At 60.1% G+C, this 17080-nt stretch overlaps 1 protein-coding gene across 1 annotated transcript in view; it reads left to right on the top strand.

Moving 5' to 3' along the window:
• The window catches only part of DOCK2 (dedicator of cytokinesis 2), a 358186-nt gene extending 346607 nt beyond the window's left edge, over nt 1-11579 (top strand). Inside the window, exons 45-52 of the mRNA XM_054568066.1 lie at nt 657-833; nt 2100-2183; nt 5362-5499; nt 6755-6882; nt 7549-7720; nt 8619-8739; nt 10331-10473; nt 11501-11579. Coding sequence (XP_054424041.1) covers nt 657-833; nt 2100-2183; nt 5362-5499; nt 6755-6882; nt 7549-7720; nt 8619-8739; nt 10331-10473; nt 11501-11563 — 1026 coding nt within the window. The 3' untranslated portion in view covers nt 11564-11579. The remainder of the gene's footprint in view (nt 1-656; nt 834-2099; nt 2184-5361; nt 5500-6754; nt 6883-7548; nt 7721-8618; nt 8740-10330; nt 10474-11500) is intronic.
• Nucleotides 11580-17080: the final 5501 nt, after the last annotated feature.

The following is a 17080-nucleotide window of genomic DNA, read 5'->3' as shown; positions in this document are numbered from 1 at the left end:
TGCAGCCTGGAGCTGAGCGGCTGCCGCGGAGAGAGCCCACCCACAGAGCCTCGCTCGCTCGCTCCCAGGGTCTTTTCCAGACAACGTTCGCAGACCCTTGTTCTCTTCTTTCACCCCGGATTCCATGCTCTTGTGAACCCTGCCTGCACGGCTAGGGCCTGATGGCCTCTTGTTTCCGCCACTTTCTAAGGGGTGTGGGAGAGGCGTTTAGTTTACCTTCCCACCTCAGCGGAGCCCACCTGGGAACAGTGACCACCTCATACAACAACCAGTTTAGGACCCACTACAGGTCGGGCTGGGGGACCGGATCACCAGCCGCTCTGGCCCGCCTGCTGACAGCTCACACATTGTAGGCACACAGCAGCACCAGGGGGGGTTGAACTGGCGCATGCTCCACGCAGGTAGTAAGAGGGGAAACCCTCGCTGGAGCGCAGCAGCAAGTGCCCGGCACATCCTGTCTGCACCTCCCTGGGGAAACCCCGTCCCCCAGGAAGCCAGCCTGTCTGCCCCCAGAGCTCATGAGTTACCCGCGCCGGCTACAGGTCCCCTGGGGAACCTTTGCATTCCAACCCCAGGTGAAATCCATACCAACGAGTGTATCTGTTTTAAAGCGGCCTTTGATGGCCCTTTCTTTCTGGTGATCCCCTTTCCAACAGACCACCATCAGCCCCCTGGAGAACGCCATCGAGACCATGTCCACGGCCAACGAGAAGATCCTGATGATGATCAACCAGTACCAGAGCGACGAAAGCCTCCCCATCAACCCCCTGTCCATGCTCCTGAACGGGATCGTGGACCCCGCTGTCATGGGAGGCTTCGCCAAGTATGAGAAGGTGAGGGCTTCTGCGGGCCAGGGCCTGGGGGCGGGGGACAGAGCAGGGGCCCGGCACAGCGCTGTCGCTCATCCTGCTGGGGCTGTTTGCCCCCAAAGAGACCCCTCAGCTTGGCTGCGCCTCCCTCCTCCCCACTCAGCGCCACACTGTGCTGTGGCAGGAAGGAGCAGGGTCACAAGGACCCCTTAGCTGCCTGGACACATCCTGGCACCTCTTAACGACCCCTACAGCAGGGGACCCGTGACTCAAAGGAGATGATTTGAAACGTCTTCTACAAATGGGAAGAAATGAAACCTAGAATCTGTGACAATACAGACGGGATAGAGGGTCAACTCTGAGAGTTACAGTGTGGATCCCGGGTCGTACGGTCCCTCCAGAAACCCCCACACGTCCGAGCCACGGTTTTGTTTTTGAGCCTCCCGATGTCCAGGGCAAAAAGGGAAAAGTCCTCAGAAACATGAGGCATAGGGTTCACTGGGGGACACCACCAGTTTCTCAGGAATGAGCATAGTTTTTCCTGGCAGTAAAATAGAACGGGAAGTCCTCACTCGGCTGTCACTGACACCCTCCGTGACAGAAGACATGGAGGGAGAAAGGGCCCCTCATTCTAGTGAACCTCGCAGTGAACTTTTCTATGCCATTCCCTGATGTAAAACTGAGAGTACAGCACAGTGATACAACGCGCAGTCATTTCGGTCTCTTGCCCAACGGCCCTGGCCGCCCGTGGGCCCCCTGCACAGCCACCGCTGGAAGGCCTTCGGCCTTGAGGGCTGGTAAGACAGGGCCAGGGACGTGTGCACACAGCGAGGACGGGAGCTCCAGGAAGAGCGAGGGGCACCAGCATCACACGCAATGACAGAGGTGGTGAGCTGAGCTGGGGGCAGTGCTCTTGAACTTGAACCAGGATCCTTGCAAAGCTTTTAAACTAACACAGGTGCCCCCCACCCAGGCTCTGATTCAGTAGGTCTGGGTGGGGCCAGGAATTGGCATCTCTGACGAGTCCCGAGGTGGCGTGCTGACTCCGCTGGCCAGGGACCCCACATGGAGGGCTGCTGCCCTCGGGCGGTGGCTCACTCCCAGTGGGGGCTGCTCTGAGCCTCCAAGGAGAGCAAGCGGTGTAGGTGACCATGGGTCCCTGCCCCATCTAATTCTTGTGACCTCACTGCTGCCCCTCTCAAGTGGGACGCTTGCTCAGTGACAGACAGATGGGTTAGGGGTCCACACTCAAGGAGCAGGAGACCCCAAACTCCTGCCCGTCCTCCCCAGGCCTTCTTCACTGAAGAGTACACCAGGGACCACCCTGAGGACCACGACAAGCTGTGCCGCCTCAAGGACCTGATCGCGTGGCAGGTAAGCCGGAGCCCCCGTCCGCCCCAAGCCCATCCCCCATGCGAACCCTCCTTCCCGCCTTCTCCAACCCCCTCCCCTCCCCGTGTCTGCGACCTCAGCTGGCCTCTGGCTGTCATGGCCCGATCACACATGTCCTCCTGTCCTTTGGCTTCCAGCCCTGCTTCTGGCACTATATTCACCTGCGCAGACCTCCCGGAGCCTGGACTTGGGCCCCCGCATCCTCGGGGTGCCACACAGGGGCCGGGCAGCGGCCTGTGGTGCCTGTCGCTAAGACTGCTTCACGGGTTGTTGGATTCAGGCAGTCGCTTCTCCCAGCGGGACTGGAATGAGAGCCAGGTCCCCCACACCCACCGCGGCCTCGCCCGCCACACCCAGCTCACGCCCATCAGGCAGCAGGCAGTGTCGGCCCCCAGCCCCCCTCCTCCTCAGGCTGACCCAGTTTGTTGCAGGTGGAGCGCCAATGGGTGTCAGGTGTGGGAAATAATTGAGGCTTTTGTTTGCTTGGGTTTTTGTCGAAGGACCTTCATCCCGCACAGTCAGCTCAGCCCCTCAGGGCCAGAGGGCTGGAAGCCAGGGTCCCTCCCACCACCGTGCCTGCTCTGGCTGACCCTCGTCCCCTGCCTCCCTTCTGCCTTGTGCTCTGTCCCTTCCCTCCATGTCCTGCTTCTTTCTGACTCTTTCTGTGCCTCTGTCTCTTTCTCCCTCCATCAAAGGTTCTTTGCTGTCCCTCCCTCTCTGCCTTTTGCCTCTGTCTGCACCCTCCCGCCAGCCTACCCCCCTTTCTGCACCCCCTCTGTGTTGTGCCCCTCTCTGCACTGCGCCCCCTGACTTCTCTCTGCTTCCCTCCTCCTCCCCTCCTTTCTCTGGCTCGCTCTCTCTCGTTTTCTCTCCCTCCTTCTCTCCCTGTCTCCCCATAGCCTAGAAAAGGAACAATCCACCAGACGCCTCCCCCAGAGGCTCTGGGGGACCAGGCTCCTCCGGGCCTGCCGCAGCCCCTCCTCCAGTCCCGCCCCGCCCCTGGGCCCCCCACCCCCAGCGCACCGCTGGCAGCTGGAGGCCGGGAGTGCGCAGGGGCAGCTGTCTGCAGCTGCCTGTGCCCCCACCTCGCCCCTTCTCACCAGTCACCACGCAAAGCAAAGCAGCAATTGCGGTGGGGAGCTTTCATTACTCTAGGGAAATGAGGGAGTGAGAAACACTGGGTGCAGCCTCTTTTCTTAAAATAAGGATTCCTAATTCAAGTCCTTCTCTGCCTCTACCAAGTTGTGCAGAGCAAGGCTTAGAAAGGGAGGAACACCCCGCACTGCCCAGAAGTGCTCTCCTGAACGCGTCCTGCATGTCTGCAATTTTCTCCCCCTCTTACCTTGTGCCTCCTGAAACCCAAACACCCCCAAGGTCCCCAGCCTTCCGAGGCCATCATGCCCTTAAATATTCATGTAATGATATTCCCCCACCCCCACAACTTGGGAAGCAGGAAGGCCAGGCTTCCACGGGTCCCCTTTGTCTGATCATTCTGGGGAGCCCCAGGGAGGGCGGCGCTCGCACCAGTTTGTTCAGATGCTGGGTATCTAACGCTCACACCCTATCACCGCCCGGGGTCCCCCCACCCCCGGGCCCCTTTTATCGCCTCCTGGGTGCACCGCGCCCAGAGCCGGCCCCTCTGACTCCAGCACAGCTGATACCAGGCTGTGCCCTCTCAGGAAGGTCTACCAAAACCCCGGAGCGAAGGGAGAGGCACTACTGAGAAATAAGGAGGCTTTGCAAGTAGATGTTACAGCTTCCAAAAGCAGTCAGCGGGGCCTCTTCCAACAGCGCCCCCTGGTGGCCGCCCTCTCCCCAGCGGCTGCCACCTTGCTTGGCCACTAGGGTATAGGCCCACTCAACTGAAAAGGGGGTTGCCCTGGGCCCTGTCCCTCCCACCCCGAATCCAGGCACCCTGAAAAGAGGCTGCCCTGCTCCTGGGGAATGCAGCCTTTTTACATTATTACACACAGCCAATTACCTCCCCCTCGTCCATTCCATTCATTCCTACAGCTTGTATCCCTGGGTCCGTCCAGTGTGTGCCAGGCCACAGAATACAGCGCTGGACATCACCGGGCCTGCTCCCTCTTAATTATAGATTGGCAGGTCCAGCTGTTCCAGTCACAGCCCTTCGATCCGCCCCTCGGCGTGTGGCCTCTCACTCAGCTTTGCTGAGGCGCCTGGAGCCTCCAGTTCCCCAGCCCCTCCTGGCTTCCTACAGGGAGGTTGGCCCCTTCTGCTCGCCAGCGCCCCCCTCTGCTCAGGAGTGTCAGTTACATCCTCCTCCACCTGCCACATGTTGTGTGTTAGGTTCAGGGATCTCCTAACTCTGAAGGTTTCTGGTTTGTTTGCTTGTTTGTTTGTTTTTCCTTCTTGTTTTTGGAAGGAGCCCACCAAAGAAGGTGACACCTTTATGTCACCAATCACAGAAACATTATTTTTTTTCTTCAAGATGACCTGTATCCTACCCCTTCACCGCCTCCTTTTGCTTCCCCAAAGCCACGGTACTTTCCCGGCTCTTCCTTCTTGTAGTGGCCCCCGTGGTTCAGCTGCTGCCTTGTGTCCACTGTTTGCAGTCCCCTCTGACCTCCTCGGTTGGTGAGGAGGAACTTACCGGCCTCCCATCAGTCACCTCCTCCTCCCTCGTTCCTCCACCACTTCTCTCACTCCCGTCGGCCACTTCAGGCCACGACACGGACTTGTGTGTCCTTCAGCCGCGTAAGGTGCCGCTGGGTCGCTGTGTTGTACGACGAGGCTGTGCCCCCGCCCCCCTTTCCTTTCAGCCCTCCCCCTCCCATCTCCCGACCCCCACACTTCCCCTTCTGCACCACCAAGAACTTCTTGGACGAGGTTGTGAGTCAAAGCAACAGCGTTTCCTCTCCTCTGGTCCCACGCTCCACCCCGTAGGTTCCGCAAGGGGGACACTTTCCAAACAGGCCGCCTCTACTGGGGGGTCCCGCCTTCCTGTGGGGCAGGGGCTGCTGCGGCTCCTTCTCGCTGACCTAGAGCCACCCCAAGGTCGCAGCTTTCCTACTTCCCAGGCCGGTGGCGCTGCGAGAAGGTCTCGGCGGCCCTGAATGCCCAGCAGGGAGAGGCCTCCAGCCTCCCTCCAGCTGAGAGGCCAGGCGCCCCACCCACGGCCCACCCCCTTTCTCCCCAGATCCCCTTCCTGGGAGCGGGGATTAAGATCCATGAGAAGAGGGTGTCAGAAAATCTGCGGCCTTTCCATGACCGGATGGAGGAGTGCTTCAAGAACCTGAAAATGAAGGTGGAAAAGGAGTATGGTGTCAGAGAGATGGTACGGAGGCCCCTGGGGGTGTGGGGGGTGGGCCGGGGGGGTGGAGCAGGGGCAGATGATGGGGACCGGAGCAAAGGAACCTGCCCTTGAGAAGGACCTGGTGGCCAGCAGCACGGGAGTGCATGCTTCAGAGGAAGCTTCCGTAAACCCAACCCCTCAAAAGTCACCCTCCAGACAAACATCAGTTGTAAATTGGGCCCTTAGCACTCAAGGGGCTGTGCTAATAATAAAACTACATGGAGGAAGCACCTACTACGTGCCTTGTCTGATGTAAGCGCTTGAAGGGGCTGTACTAATAAAGCTACACGGAGGAAGCACCTACTACGTGCCATGTCTGATCTAAGCGCTTGACATCTACTAGGTCATTTCATCCTCACAACAAGCCTGTGAGGCAGGAGGTCTGAACCTCGTGCATCTCTTCCGGGTCAGAGATGTTAAGCAACTCGTGAAAGGCTGCAGAGCAAGCGAGTACAGGTCCGAGTGTGCACCCAGCTCTGCTGCCTCCAAAGCCAGCGCATTTGGCCACTTGTGAGCTCCATGGCCAACAGAGGCCACTGGCCTGGCACTCACAGCAACGTCTTCTCTGTCCTCTTCCCCTGAAAGTGCAGTCACAAAATGGCAACCCAGGTGGGAACACTGAGGCCCAGAGTGGGCAAGGGAGTCCGCGGAGGAGCGCAGAGGCGAACTCAGGTCCCCCGGCTTCTGGTGCAGGAGCTGTCCCCTGCGCAGGCTGCCTCTCCCTGCGTGGCGCCCCACTGCGGTGCCCATGTTAGCTCCAGAGTTAGTCACACTCCCCCGGCCAAGGGGCAAAGTCCCCAAGACTCCCCTCCCAAACCAGGACTAGCCAAATGGACCGACACACAGAGAGAGGTCTGGGAAGCCCCAAAAGCACCCTGCCTCCCCTGCTGGCTGGTGGATGCAGGATCCCCTTCCAGGAAAGCTCACCTGAGAATGCTCCTGGGGGCTTCCTTACCCAGCCGCAGTTGGACGAATCACTGGTCACATGGGACATCGACCTCCAGCCCACCACCCCTCCAGGGAAGCCGAGCTGGTGTTACGGGGCTCCGAGGGCCAGGCCTGAAATCTCGCCCTCGGTCTCCATGGCTGGTTCAGCTCCATCCCGAGTGCTCTCAGTCCTCGCCCCACCCAGGAGGGCAGCCTGGCCCAGCGGGGGAGGGGCAGCAGGGGAGGCCCGATAGCCCAGCCCCGCTACCTGTGGGGCCCGGCCGCCAATCACCCCATTCTCTCCCTGCAGCCCGACTTTGAGGACCGGCGTGTGGGCCGCCCCCGGTCGATGCTGCGCTCCTACCGGCAGATGTCCATCATCTCCATGGCGTCCATGAACTCGGACTGCAGCACGCCCAGCAAGACCCCCTCGGAGAGGTCAGACCCTGCCCCAGGACCCCAGCCGCACCCCGGCAAAGCAGCCGCCCTGCCGCAGGGCCGCCTGCCACCACCCCTCTGCCCTTCTGGGTGAAAGCCTCTTGCCACCCTGTGGGCTGCCGTCCCGGGGCTGTCCTCGGGCTCGCTTGAGGCCTGAGAGGCAGGGTGGCTTTTCCTGAGGACCTACAGCCCGTCGCAGAGCCCCTCCTCCCGCACTCACCTCCCAGGGCCTCTGCGGGGCCCTCTGCGCCACCAGGCACCTGCCAGCCACCCCAGTAACAGCTGCTGCGGGTGAGCTCTCTGCGTGGGCCACGGGTGTGGCAGGGCCCTCAGACCGCCTCTCGTCACCTCTCTGCAAGGTCCCCGCCAACACTCGTTTCCTGCAAAGGAAACACTGGCTCAGAGATATCGAGCGATTGGCTCAACGTTGTCTAGCTAAAAGGTGGCAGTGTCTGAATTTGAATCCAGATCCACAATTTTAACCAGTTTTCCCTTCTCGCCCCCAGCCAGTCTTTGTATTTCAAATGTTTGTCAGTTAAGCAGGTGGCCCCCCAAACTCTGCCAGGTCCACTGGTCTCTCTCCCGACCCTGTCAGCCCGGGTCCCTCTGAGCCAGTCCCACTGCCGCTCTAACTGCAGTCTCTGCTGCTGTCCCCCTGGCCCCCAGCTTCGACCTGGAGCTGGCAGCCCCCAGGACCCCCAGGGCGGAGCAGGACGAGCCCATCTCACCGGGGAGCACTCTGCCGGAGGTCAAGATGCGGAGGTCCAAGAAGAGGGCTAAGAGGAGCAGCGTGGTGTTCGCCGAGGAGAAGGCAGCTGCCGAGTCGGACCTGAAGCGGGTGAGCGACGCACTCAGCAGCCCGCTGTGCACCAGGCACAGTCACCGGGTTCCATTCCCCGCGTTGGTGGTGAGGCTGGCGCAGCCCGGACACAGCGCAGGCGGGATTCGACCCCAGGCCGCCGCACTCCAGCCCCTGCGTGTTTCTGCCATCACAGGGGCTTTGCGAAGCAGGGCGAAGCGCCTGCCTCATGCACTGAAAAGACAGCAGCCCTCCCGGTGCTGGGCCAGCTGACTCTGCATGTCCTGCCCTCCGTCCCTGGGCCCTGGGCCCCTCTATAACCACTGAGATCTTGGACTCCAACAGGTCTCCCCAGTGGAGCGGGAGCCCAGCTGGGGATGCAGGCACTGCCTTGACTGGAGGACTTCTTATCTTATAAACGAATAACTATTTAATATGAGACTCAGTACCATTGGGCTTAAGTCCAACTCCCCCCCCCCACACACACACACCCCGGAAAGAGGTTTGTTGAAGATGTTCTGGGAGCCTGGAAGGGGGAGGGGAGCCAGGTGAAAGGGCAAGGGGCCCACGGAGACGCCTCCCGGTGAGAAAGGGACCGCCACAGACTTCCCCATAGGCCTCAGAGGTGACTTGGGGCTGAGGACGGGGGGGCGGGAATAAGATTTCTGTGGTTCACAGCTCCAGGGGGCGTCATTGGCAGTACAGCCAGACCCCGCGACCCCCCGGTGACCCGGGAGGCGTATAGCACGCAGCCCTGCGCACCTGCGCACCTGCGCAGGGGAGGCCGGCGTGGAAAGACGCAGAACAGAAAGAATGAACTTGGCCGCCAGGTGCTCAGAAGTCTCGCCAAACCCTCACCAATAACGGCGCGGGCCCCCAGCTGCCTCGCGCTAAGTCTCTGTGTGTGTGTGGGGGGGTGTGTTGTGTGTTCATCCAGCTGTCCAGGAAGCACGAGTTCATGAGCGACACCAACCTCTCGGAGCACGCGGCCGTGCCGTCCAGGACGTCCGTCCTCTCGCAGATGAGCTTTGCCAGCCAGTCCATGCCCACCATCCCAGGTGCGCGCCCAGCCGCCGCCAGCTTGGGGGGTGGGGGGCGGGGGTCTGTGCGGCAAAGGGGGCTTCGCTCAGAGCCACCCTGCCCTCTGCGCGGTCCCCACCCCGAGCACGCCCTGCCAGGAGCCGGGGCAGAGGCCTGCTGTCACTCTGCACCTCGAGGTTCACTGGGCGTGCATTCATCACACCAGGTGGCCTTGCTTTCTCAGTAGCCAGGACTCCGCTGAGGCCAGAAGTTGGTCCCTAGTGTGTCCCTGAGCTCCGTGTTTGCTTTAGGGACCTGGAAAACTTTCTGGAACTTACAAAAATTGCCACTGCATCTTAGAGGTGCAGAGTGGATGCTGCACATCCCCCGGTCACTCGTTCAGTGCCCGGCGAGGTTAGCAGCGCCCAGACAACGCCTCTTAGTTTATAGAGGGGACCCTGTGGCCCCCGCCGGGGTCCTGGCACGCCTAAGAGCATCCGTGTGTCCTGCAGCTGTCTCTGGCGTCCGCCACTCTGCCACGCTGTCTGTGCCGACAGGGAGGGCAGATAGAAGCAAGCAGACAGGCGCTGTCCCCAGGACACGGCAGGCGGACCACAGCGGGGACATCCGCTGCATCCGGAGTGCTGGCCAGTGCCTGACCCTGGGCTAACGGCGTCCCCTCGTTGCGTTACTCAGACCTCAGCGCCCACCTAGGTAGCCAGTGATATCGATAGCCCCGCTGTACGGCTGAGGAGATGGAGGCACTGAGGGTACCGGTGACCTGCCTGTCACCCGCTGGCCACGCGGAGGCTGGGTTCAGACGCGGGCCCTGTGCCCGGGAGCCGGGACTCTAGCGCTGCCCGTCACACCAGGCAGGAGAGCCTCGTGGGGAGGGGGTGTCTGCCCGAGCACCCAGCCCGTGCACTCTTGTCCTCCAAGTGGGCCTCACCACGCGCTGGCGGGGCTGTGTTCTTACCCCCATTTGGCCGCTGTCAAAACCGAGGGTCTGCCCTGGCTGGTGTGGATTGAGCACCGGCCTGCGAACCAAAGGGTCGCCAGTTCGATTCCCAGCCAGGGCACGTGCCTGGGTTGTGGGCCAGGTCCCCAGTAGGGAGCACACGAAAGGCAACCACACATTGACGTTTCCCTCCCTCTCTTCCCTCCCTTCCCCTTTATCTAAAAGTAAATAAATAAAATCCTAAAAAAACAAAAACCAACGACCTGTGTGACTCCAACCCAGGGGCGTAACCACCAGCTGTCCCCACTGGTCCCTGTTTTCAGGGAAAATGAGATTCTGGGTGTTGGGAGGGGAAGGTGCTGTCCCCTGAGAAAGTCAGGGGCCTTCCCCCACCTCAGCCCCAACGCTGCCGCCCAGAGGCCCAGGAGGGGGCGGGCCGTCCGCTGTCTGGGGGCCTGGCGAGCACTCCCCGCCCCCCGAGAGGGCAGCTGCACAGCCCCGCAGGGCAGGACACGGGCCGCCGCCCCCCACCTGGCTCCCTGGCCCACTCTCGCCAGATTCTGTCCCTGTGCCTGTCTCCCGTCTGCCTCCCTCAAGTCACCCTTCCCGTCCCTGAGGCAATACCTGTCCTCTGCCTGCCTGGCCCCACCCGCTCTCTGCTCTCCCTCCAGCCCTCACGCTCTCCGTGGCAGGTGTGCCGGGGACAGACGACGGCAGCTCGTCCTTCCGCCTCAGCCAGACCTTCCTCCCTGGCATGGAAGGCGACAAGAAGACGCTCACGCGGAAGAAGGTGAATCAGTTCTTCAAGACCATGGTGAGGACCCTGGTGGGGAGAAGACGGGGTGGGGGCGAGGGTTGGAGAGGGAAGAGGGCACCGGAGGGGAGGAAGGGGTGTGCACGTGCATGTTTGCACACGCGTGTGCAATCACCAGGGACGCAGGGTCGGGCCCCAAGGGTTGGGACGCTGGCCAAGTTCTCTTCTTGGGCCCTGGTCCCTCCTCTGAGTGGGACAGACCCCAGGTGGGCTGTGCCAAAGGGACGTGCAGGCTCCTGGGACTCAGAACCCATAACTGTCCTTTGCCCAAAATGCCCTCTGGTGTGCCTGTCAGAGCCACGCCGGCAGCTGTCTTTGGGAACTGAAGACGCTTTTTAATTATTTGGAAAGAGTTTTTATATTCAACTTACATCTCAAAATCCTACTCATTAAAAGCTCGTGTCGGCCCTGGCTGGTGTGGTTCAGGGATGGAGCGCCAGCCTGCGAACCGAGGGGTCACTGGTTGGATTCCAAGTCAAGGCGCCGGCCTGGGTTGCAGGCCGGGTCCCCGGTAGAGGGCGCGCGAGATGCAACCACACAGGGGTGTTTTTCTCCCTCTTTTCCTCCCTCCCTTCCCCTCTCTAAAAAAAAAAAAAAAAAAAAAAAAAGGTTTCAAAGCCCCGACTGTTCAAGCGCCATCTGCTATGCTTACTTACCTGTGTTCTTTCAAGATAAAGAAGGCGCCGCCGTCGCCTGGGATCCTCGGGCTATGAAACCAGAACTCTGGCACCAGGGCAATGGCGGGTCACTGCGCGTGCGCGGGGCCAGGCCCACGCCAGCCGCCTCGGCTCTGTTCGGGAGGTTCTCCGCGGGCTCCGGGGTTCGGGGAGCGGCCTGCCCCCCAGTTCGCTCGGCCCTGTGAAGCAGCGAAGCCTCTGGCCACGCCCAGGGTCAGGGCGGCCCTTGCACGCGGGGTTTGGGGCAGGGGTCCAGTCAAGGCCCTCGCGATCGAGGCTGGGGAGCCCCGCGTAAGCGCAGAGGAGAATCTCACCTTGAGCTGGTGCTGCTGCTTTTCTTCTCCCACCAGCTGGCCAGCAAAGCCTCTGAGGACATCAAGCAGATCCCCGACTTCCCGCCCTCCGACCTGTGACGCCTGCCTGGCCAGGGCTGCGCCGGGGGAGCCAGGGGGCAGTTTCCAGAACAGGAGAGACAGTGGGACGCCAATGCCTATCAACTGCCTCACTCAGAGGAAGCAGGCTCGGCCCCGGGCCTTCGGTGGGGCCAGACACACGTGACCTGGGCCAGGCCCCAGGTGGTGGGTGAGGACGCCACATGCTGACTTTGGGCTGCAGGAGGAACCAGCGAGACCGCAGTCTCCGCGCCAGCCACCCCACCCCCACCCCCGCCAGCGTCCTCAGCAGCACCGTGACCTGGCTTCTTAGGGATTCACTGGAAAAGTATTCGTCACACCAGATGGCCTCATTTCCTAAGTCCTAGACCTTCGTAGAAAAAGCCTTATAAATTTTTTTTTAATTGTTGGTTCACAGTTCCGTATTTGATATTTTTTAATGCAACAACCAGTCTTTTTTTCTAGCTGATCATCTCCAAAGTGTGGCTATTTCTTATTGACAATAAAAAATGGTTTTATGGCTCAAGTAAGCCTTGTTGCCTAATTCTGGATCCGACTGAGCCTCGGGACACCCCAGACTGGCCCAGGGGCGGGCACCAGGGGACACCGGGTAGGCAGGGCGGGGCGGGGCAGGGCTTGGCTCCAACCCGCCCTAACGGAAATTGGCCCACCTCGTTCCTATCAGCCCCAGAAATCTGCACGACTCCCACTTCTTAGGGGCTACCTGCTGGGGTACGGGGACACTGGGAAAGTCTTCTAGAATGTTCCTCATGTGATCCGCTCAGTGGATAGTTCCACACGCCTTTCTCCCCTTCTGGTAACATGATGAAAACCACTCAGCCAAATGCTGAAGAATGAGGAAAAGCAGGGGCAGAGGTACAGGGAACGGGTGGCCCCGCCTTGGGATCTGTCCCCAGGTCAGAGGGTCGGCTTTTCCCAGGCTCCTCAGATGAGGCCCAAGGGTGGCAAAGAGCTCCCTGGGCCAGGACGAGAGCCTGGGGACAGAGGCTGCCTCCACACTTGCAGGTTCCCTGTGGGGAGGGGAGATCTTGGCGGGAGGCTGGGGACTCATGTGGGAAGGAAACTGGCACTGGGTGGGTTCTGAGGGCACGGCAACGTGGGATTCAGAGCTTGGGCCATCGAGGGCCCTCAGGCCGATGCTCCCTTAGAGCCTCAGTCCCTGGGGACAGTGAGGGATAAGGGGTAATCATCACAACAGCTCAGGTGTATCCGCCCTGAGTTTCTCCAGCACAGTGTTAGAGACGTGGCAAGAATTAACTTTGTACTTCTTGATAGCAGCCCTAGGAGGAGGGTACAGCTTTGATCCAGAGGGGGAGACTGAGGCACAGAGGCAGGAAGTGACTCACCTCGTGCACTTGGTAAGTAGGAAGGCTGGGCTCCGAACCCAGGTGACCAGGTGTAAGCTTGGCTTTGAGCCCCTGCCCTGGGCTACCTCTTGTGCTCAGGACATCTGAGCCCCTACAGTCACCTTCGTTCACCCCACCCCTTCCCAGCGGCCCCCACGTCCCCTCACCAAGCCTCCGACCTAGTGCTGGTCCAGCTTCCGATTTCCTCAGCAGTCGGAAAGTCCTGTTGCGGGGGTGGGTGGGGTTTTGGCTGCGCCGTGGGCCCCCTGAGGCGAGGAGGTGGCTCCCAGAGGCTTGGAATCTGGCTGGATTCACTTGCCAAAGGGACAGGGAAAGTTCACGTGGGCAGAGGAGTGTCCCCAAGTAACTGAGCAGCTGGGCGACCCCCGCCCCTCCCCCCGAGCCCAGACAAAACGCCCAGGTTCCAAGACCATGTCTGCCTTAGCCGCTAAGAATTCCGTAACTCTGAGCTCCCCATTCAACAGCGTGTGGTAATAATGCTTCTGAGGGTTGCTTTCTGAAAATTATTGGTATCCGCGAGTTTTGTAGGAAGCCCGAGTTGTTGTATTAAGTCTGTGAGGGGCCTGGGGCAGTGACAACAATGCCGGTGGCACTAGTGATGACAAAACAATACAAGTACAGCTGCCACTCACCCTGGCATCCCATCCTGTGATCCTCAAGCGGATCCCAGGAGGACCCCAGCCACGCTGACGTGGGAACCCAGGCGTGGGGAGCTCCTGACGGCCCCTCGTCACCTGACTGCAAGGGGCCAGCTCTGTCCACTTCCAGCCTCGTGACCTTCATCCACGTGGTCACTGTCTGTCTTTGGCTCAGCTCAACGTCAGACTGCGCAGTCCACGCCCCGGCTCGGGAAGTCCCCCCGCAGTGCAATGATGGCCCCCAGGACCCAGGAGGCCGGGGCCGTGTGTCCAGCACTGACCTGCCTCTGCCACTGTGAGCGAGACCTGTCCCAAACCAGCTCATGATACCCAGGAAGGGTGCGCGATCGCCTTCAGAGCGCCCAGGGCGGGGCGATGCAGGGAGAGGAAGGGCCTATCTGGTGGCTCACTCTTTCCTGGTGTAGGGCTGTCCGGGACCCTGAGCGGTCACTTCCTCCAGCCCTCTCGTTCTGCAGAGCTGAGTGACACCTGCAGGGCCGTGATCCGCAGGACTGGTCCGGAATCAGACCTGCCTGCCCCTAAGCCTGGTTTTTGTCCGGGGAACCTCTAGCTCCCTCCCCGGGGGATCCCTCACCCTCTCTGTAAGCAGACAGAGACCCCTTGCTTTGGGTTTTCCATCCTCTGCCTTTGAGGCAGAGCTCATATCTGCCCCACTCACACTTCACTGTGACCTAGGGGACCACATTTCCTCTCCTGGGGAAGGGGCATTTTTAGCTTCCTCTCTAGTGTGGCGTGGGAGTTTGCTTGCTTTCCTCCCACCTTTCTGGCTTAAGGAGGAACCGAGAGAAGCCTAGGGCCTTCCAGCTGGTCTCTGCCCTCCCTACGTGATATCCTAACCTGTCTGCTGCTCCTTCCGAACCCAGGGCGGCCCTGCCTCTGGTTGCCAAGGAAACAGTTCCTCAGGACTGAATGCCCTTGCTTTTGGGGGGCTGTGCAAAAGTGAGTGCCAATTAAAAAATTACAAGTAAACGAGACTATGGACACAGTGCAAAGGTGGCAAAATCACGAGGTGTGAGCCTCAACACCTGTGGCTGTCCCTGCCCTGCACGGCCTGGAACTACTGCCACTGTGACAACAACTAGCATTTGCTGAATCAATCGCAGAAGGAATTATTGCTCAGCATCACTTCAGAGCATTTACTCTACTGTCTCCTTAGGTCTTTGCAACAGTCCTTTGAAGGAGGTGACCCTGGTTCGACCCTCATTTTACCGGTGAGCAAACAGAGGCTCAGGATTAAACACCACCAAGGCACTCAGAAAATGTAACTGGCCCCGGCTGGTGTGGCTCAGTGGACTGAGCGCCGGCCTGTGACCCAGGGGGTTGCCAGGGTGGTTCCCAGCCAGGGCACAGGCCTGGGTTGTGAGCCAGGTCCCCAGTAGCCAGCACGCGAGAGGCAACCACGTATTGATGTTTCTCCGCCTACTTTCTCTCCTTTCCCTTCTCTCTAAAAATAAAATAAATAAAATCTTTAAAAAAGAAAAAAAAGGAAGAGGAAGAAAGAAAATTTAACTGGAAGAGTCGCATTCGAATCCAGATCAGGGCTGCTGCCGCTTTTTAAGACATTTCACTTCATCTTCAATCCAGTGTCCACCATCTCCAGCGCCGTGGAGCTGGGGTGTCTCTCTTTAGGGGTGCACCTGCTCCTTGAAGCTGCAGTTCGTCCTGGGAACCGGCCTTTTACAGGGGCTCAGAAACCCTCGGCCAGCCCTGAACCTCAGTCACCGCAGGCTCTCCGTGCTGCTCCCTGCTTTTAAATAGATGGCCACCAGAGAGCGCAATTGGTCTACGTTTCTCCAGCCACCAGGTCACCCAGAAGCCAAAAAGCAACCCAGATGTACCAGTGGGGCCAAACTTCGCCAAAGCTCACACTTGGTGATGGGGAAGCCAGCCCCGTGGCCGTCCCCAAAGTACTGAGACAGCCCTCCTGAGCCCTGTCTCCCGGTGGGACAGGAGGCTCACTGCACAGAGAAACATCTGTAGGCAATAGCTAGAAAGCCTGTGATTTTTTATCCCTCTTTTACAGGTAAGGAAACTGTCACACAGAGAGTTTAAGCTAGAAGCCGACGGGGCCCAAGTCCCCTGATTCCCTATCCCGGCCCATTCCCACCCCATCAGGCTCTTGGAAACCCTGGTGCTCAGCAGGTATCCATGTTTTATGTGTGGAAAGGAGAAGAACCCAAGAAGCCAAGCTCCTGTGGAAAGGAGAACGGGGCGGGGGAGGGGGGGCAGGAAAGGTCCAGGAGCCTGGGGAGGAGGCCACCCCAGCGGGGGGCCACCCTCAGGCTCCTGAGCTCCTCACGGGAATCCCATTCTCACCGCTGAGCACGTGCTAATGCCTGGTACTCAGTCCTCAAAGCAACACTCAGAAGGCATGTCCCCATTTTACAGATGAGGAGACTGAAGCCCAGCACACCTGGCTGCCCTCTGAGGTGTTCTTGTGCCATATTGAGAAGCAGAATGAGGATTGAGAATCAGCTGTCTGCTCCCCACACGGCCCTGCGGTGCAGCGGCAGCCAATTCAGACCCGTGGGCTTCCTGTCTCTGGCTCCTTGTCCCCCCCCCACCCGTTTCCCCACACAATCCTCCACCCCCCGAGAGTCGAGGCCAGCAGTGGGGGCCCTGGCTGAACGCAGCCTGGACGGGGGAGGCCTGGGCGTTCCCCCAGGTGGGCGCCAGGACCCCAAGCTGCCTGCTGAGCACCCAAAAGAGGGGCAGGTCTGTCCTCGCTCCCCAGATATTGCCCCAAATAAAAGGAGACCCCCAAGGTAAAAGCACCTGGTAAAACCTGTGCTCGAAAGCAGCCTCCCTGCCAGTTCCCGTCCCCTGGGGCCCAGTGTGCATCCTGGTCATCCTCGCCATCCGTTGCGTGGGCTCTCCATTTTCCACATCACATCACTTCTCCCCGCAGAAACCACAAGCCGTCCACGAGCAGCAGGAGATGAGCAACCTGAGGCTTGTGAGCTCAGAAACATGGCTGGGCCTCCGGAGGCCGGCCCGACCGCCACGGGAAAACCCAGGGCCCAGGGAGACGCGGGCAAGCACTCCTCCAAACACACTTCTAAGGAAGGACACCCCAAGGATCGGCACGGGCGGAACAGGGGTTGGAAGCCAGGCCCCGGCCCAGACCAGCTGTGGACTCGTCATGGGACTCGCAGCCTCTCTGACCATCAGCTGCTGATGGCAAGGCCAGGCTGTCCCATCGGCGTCGGTACCCAGTGACCCCCCTGCTGCCCTCCTTCACTGTGACCCTCACCTCCCCCATCTCCCCTGCCTGCCGGCTGCTGAAGGGGACAAGGAACATCGCAAACGCAGGGGCAGTGATATGTATCAAAGGTGTATTGACTCTTCCACAACAACCAATAGCTGCTGAGCGCACCTCTGTGCTCCGTGTGAAATGATTTATGTTGGGGACACCGGTTCCCTCAGTGAACATTTGCAGCCATCAGTGAGCCAAGTGGTGTCATTCCCACTTGCACCTGAGAAAACTTAAA

The sequence above is a fragment of the Pteronotus mesoamericanus genome, unplaced genomic scaffold (genome assembly GCF_021234165.1).
Source record: "Pteronotus mesoamericanus isolate MK-2021 breed Mesoamerican mustached bat unplaced genomic scaffold, CSHL_Meso_final contig_2, whole genome shotgun sequence".
Lineage (NCBI taxonomy): Eukaryota > Metazoa > Chordata > Mammalia > Chiroptera > Mormoopidae > Pteronotus > Pteronotus mesoamericanus.
Note: the sequence above shows the minus strand (reverse complement) of the source record. Positions and strands in the feature narration are given on the sequence as shown.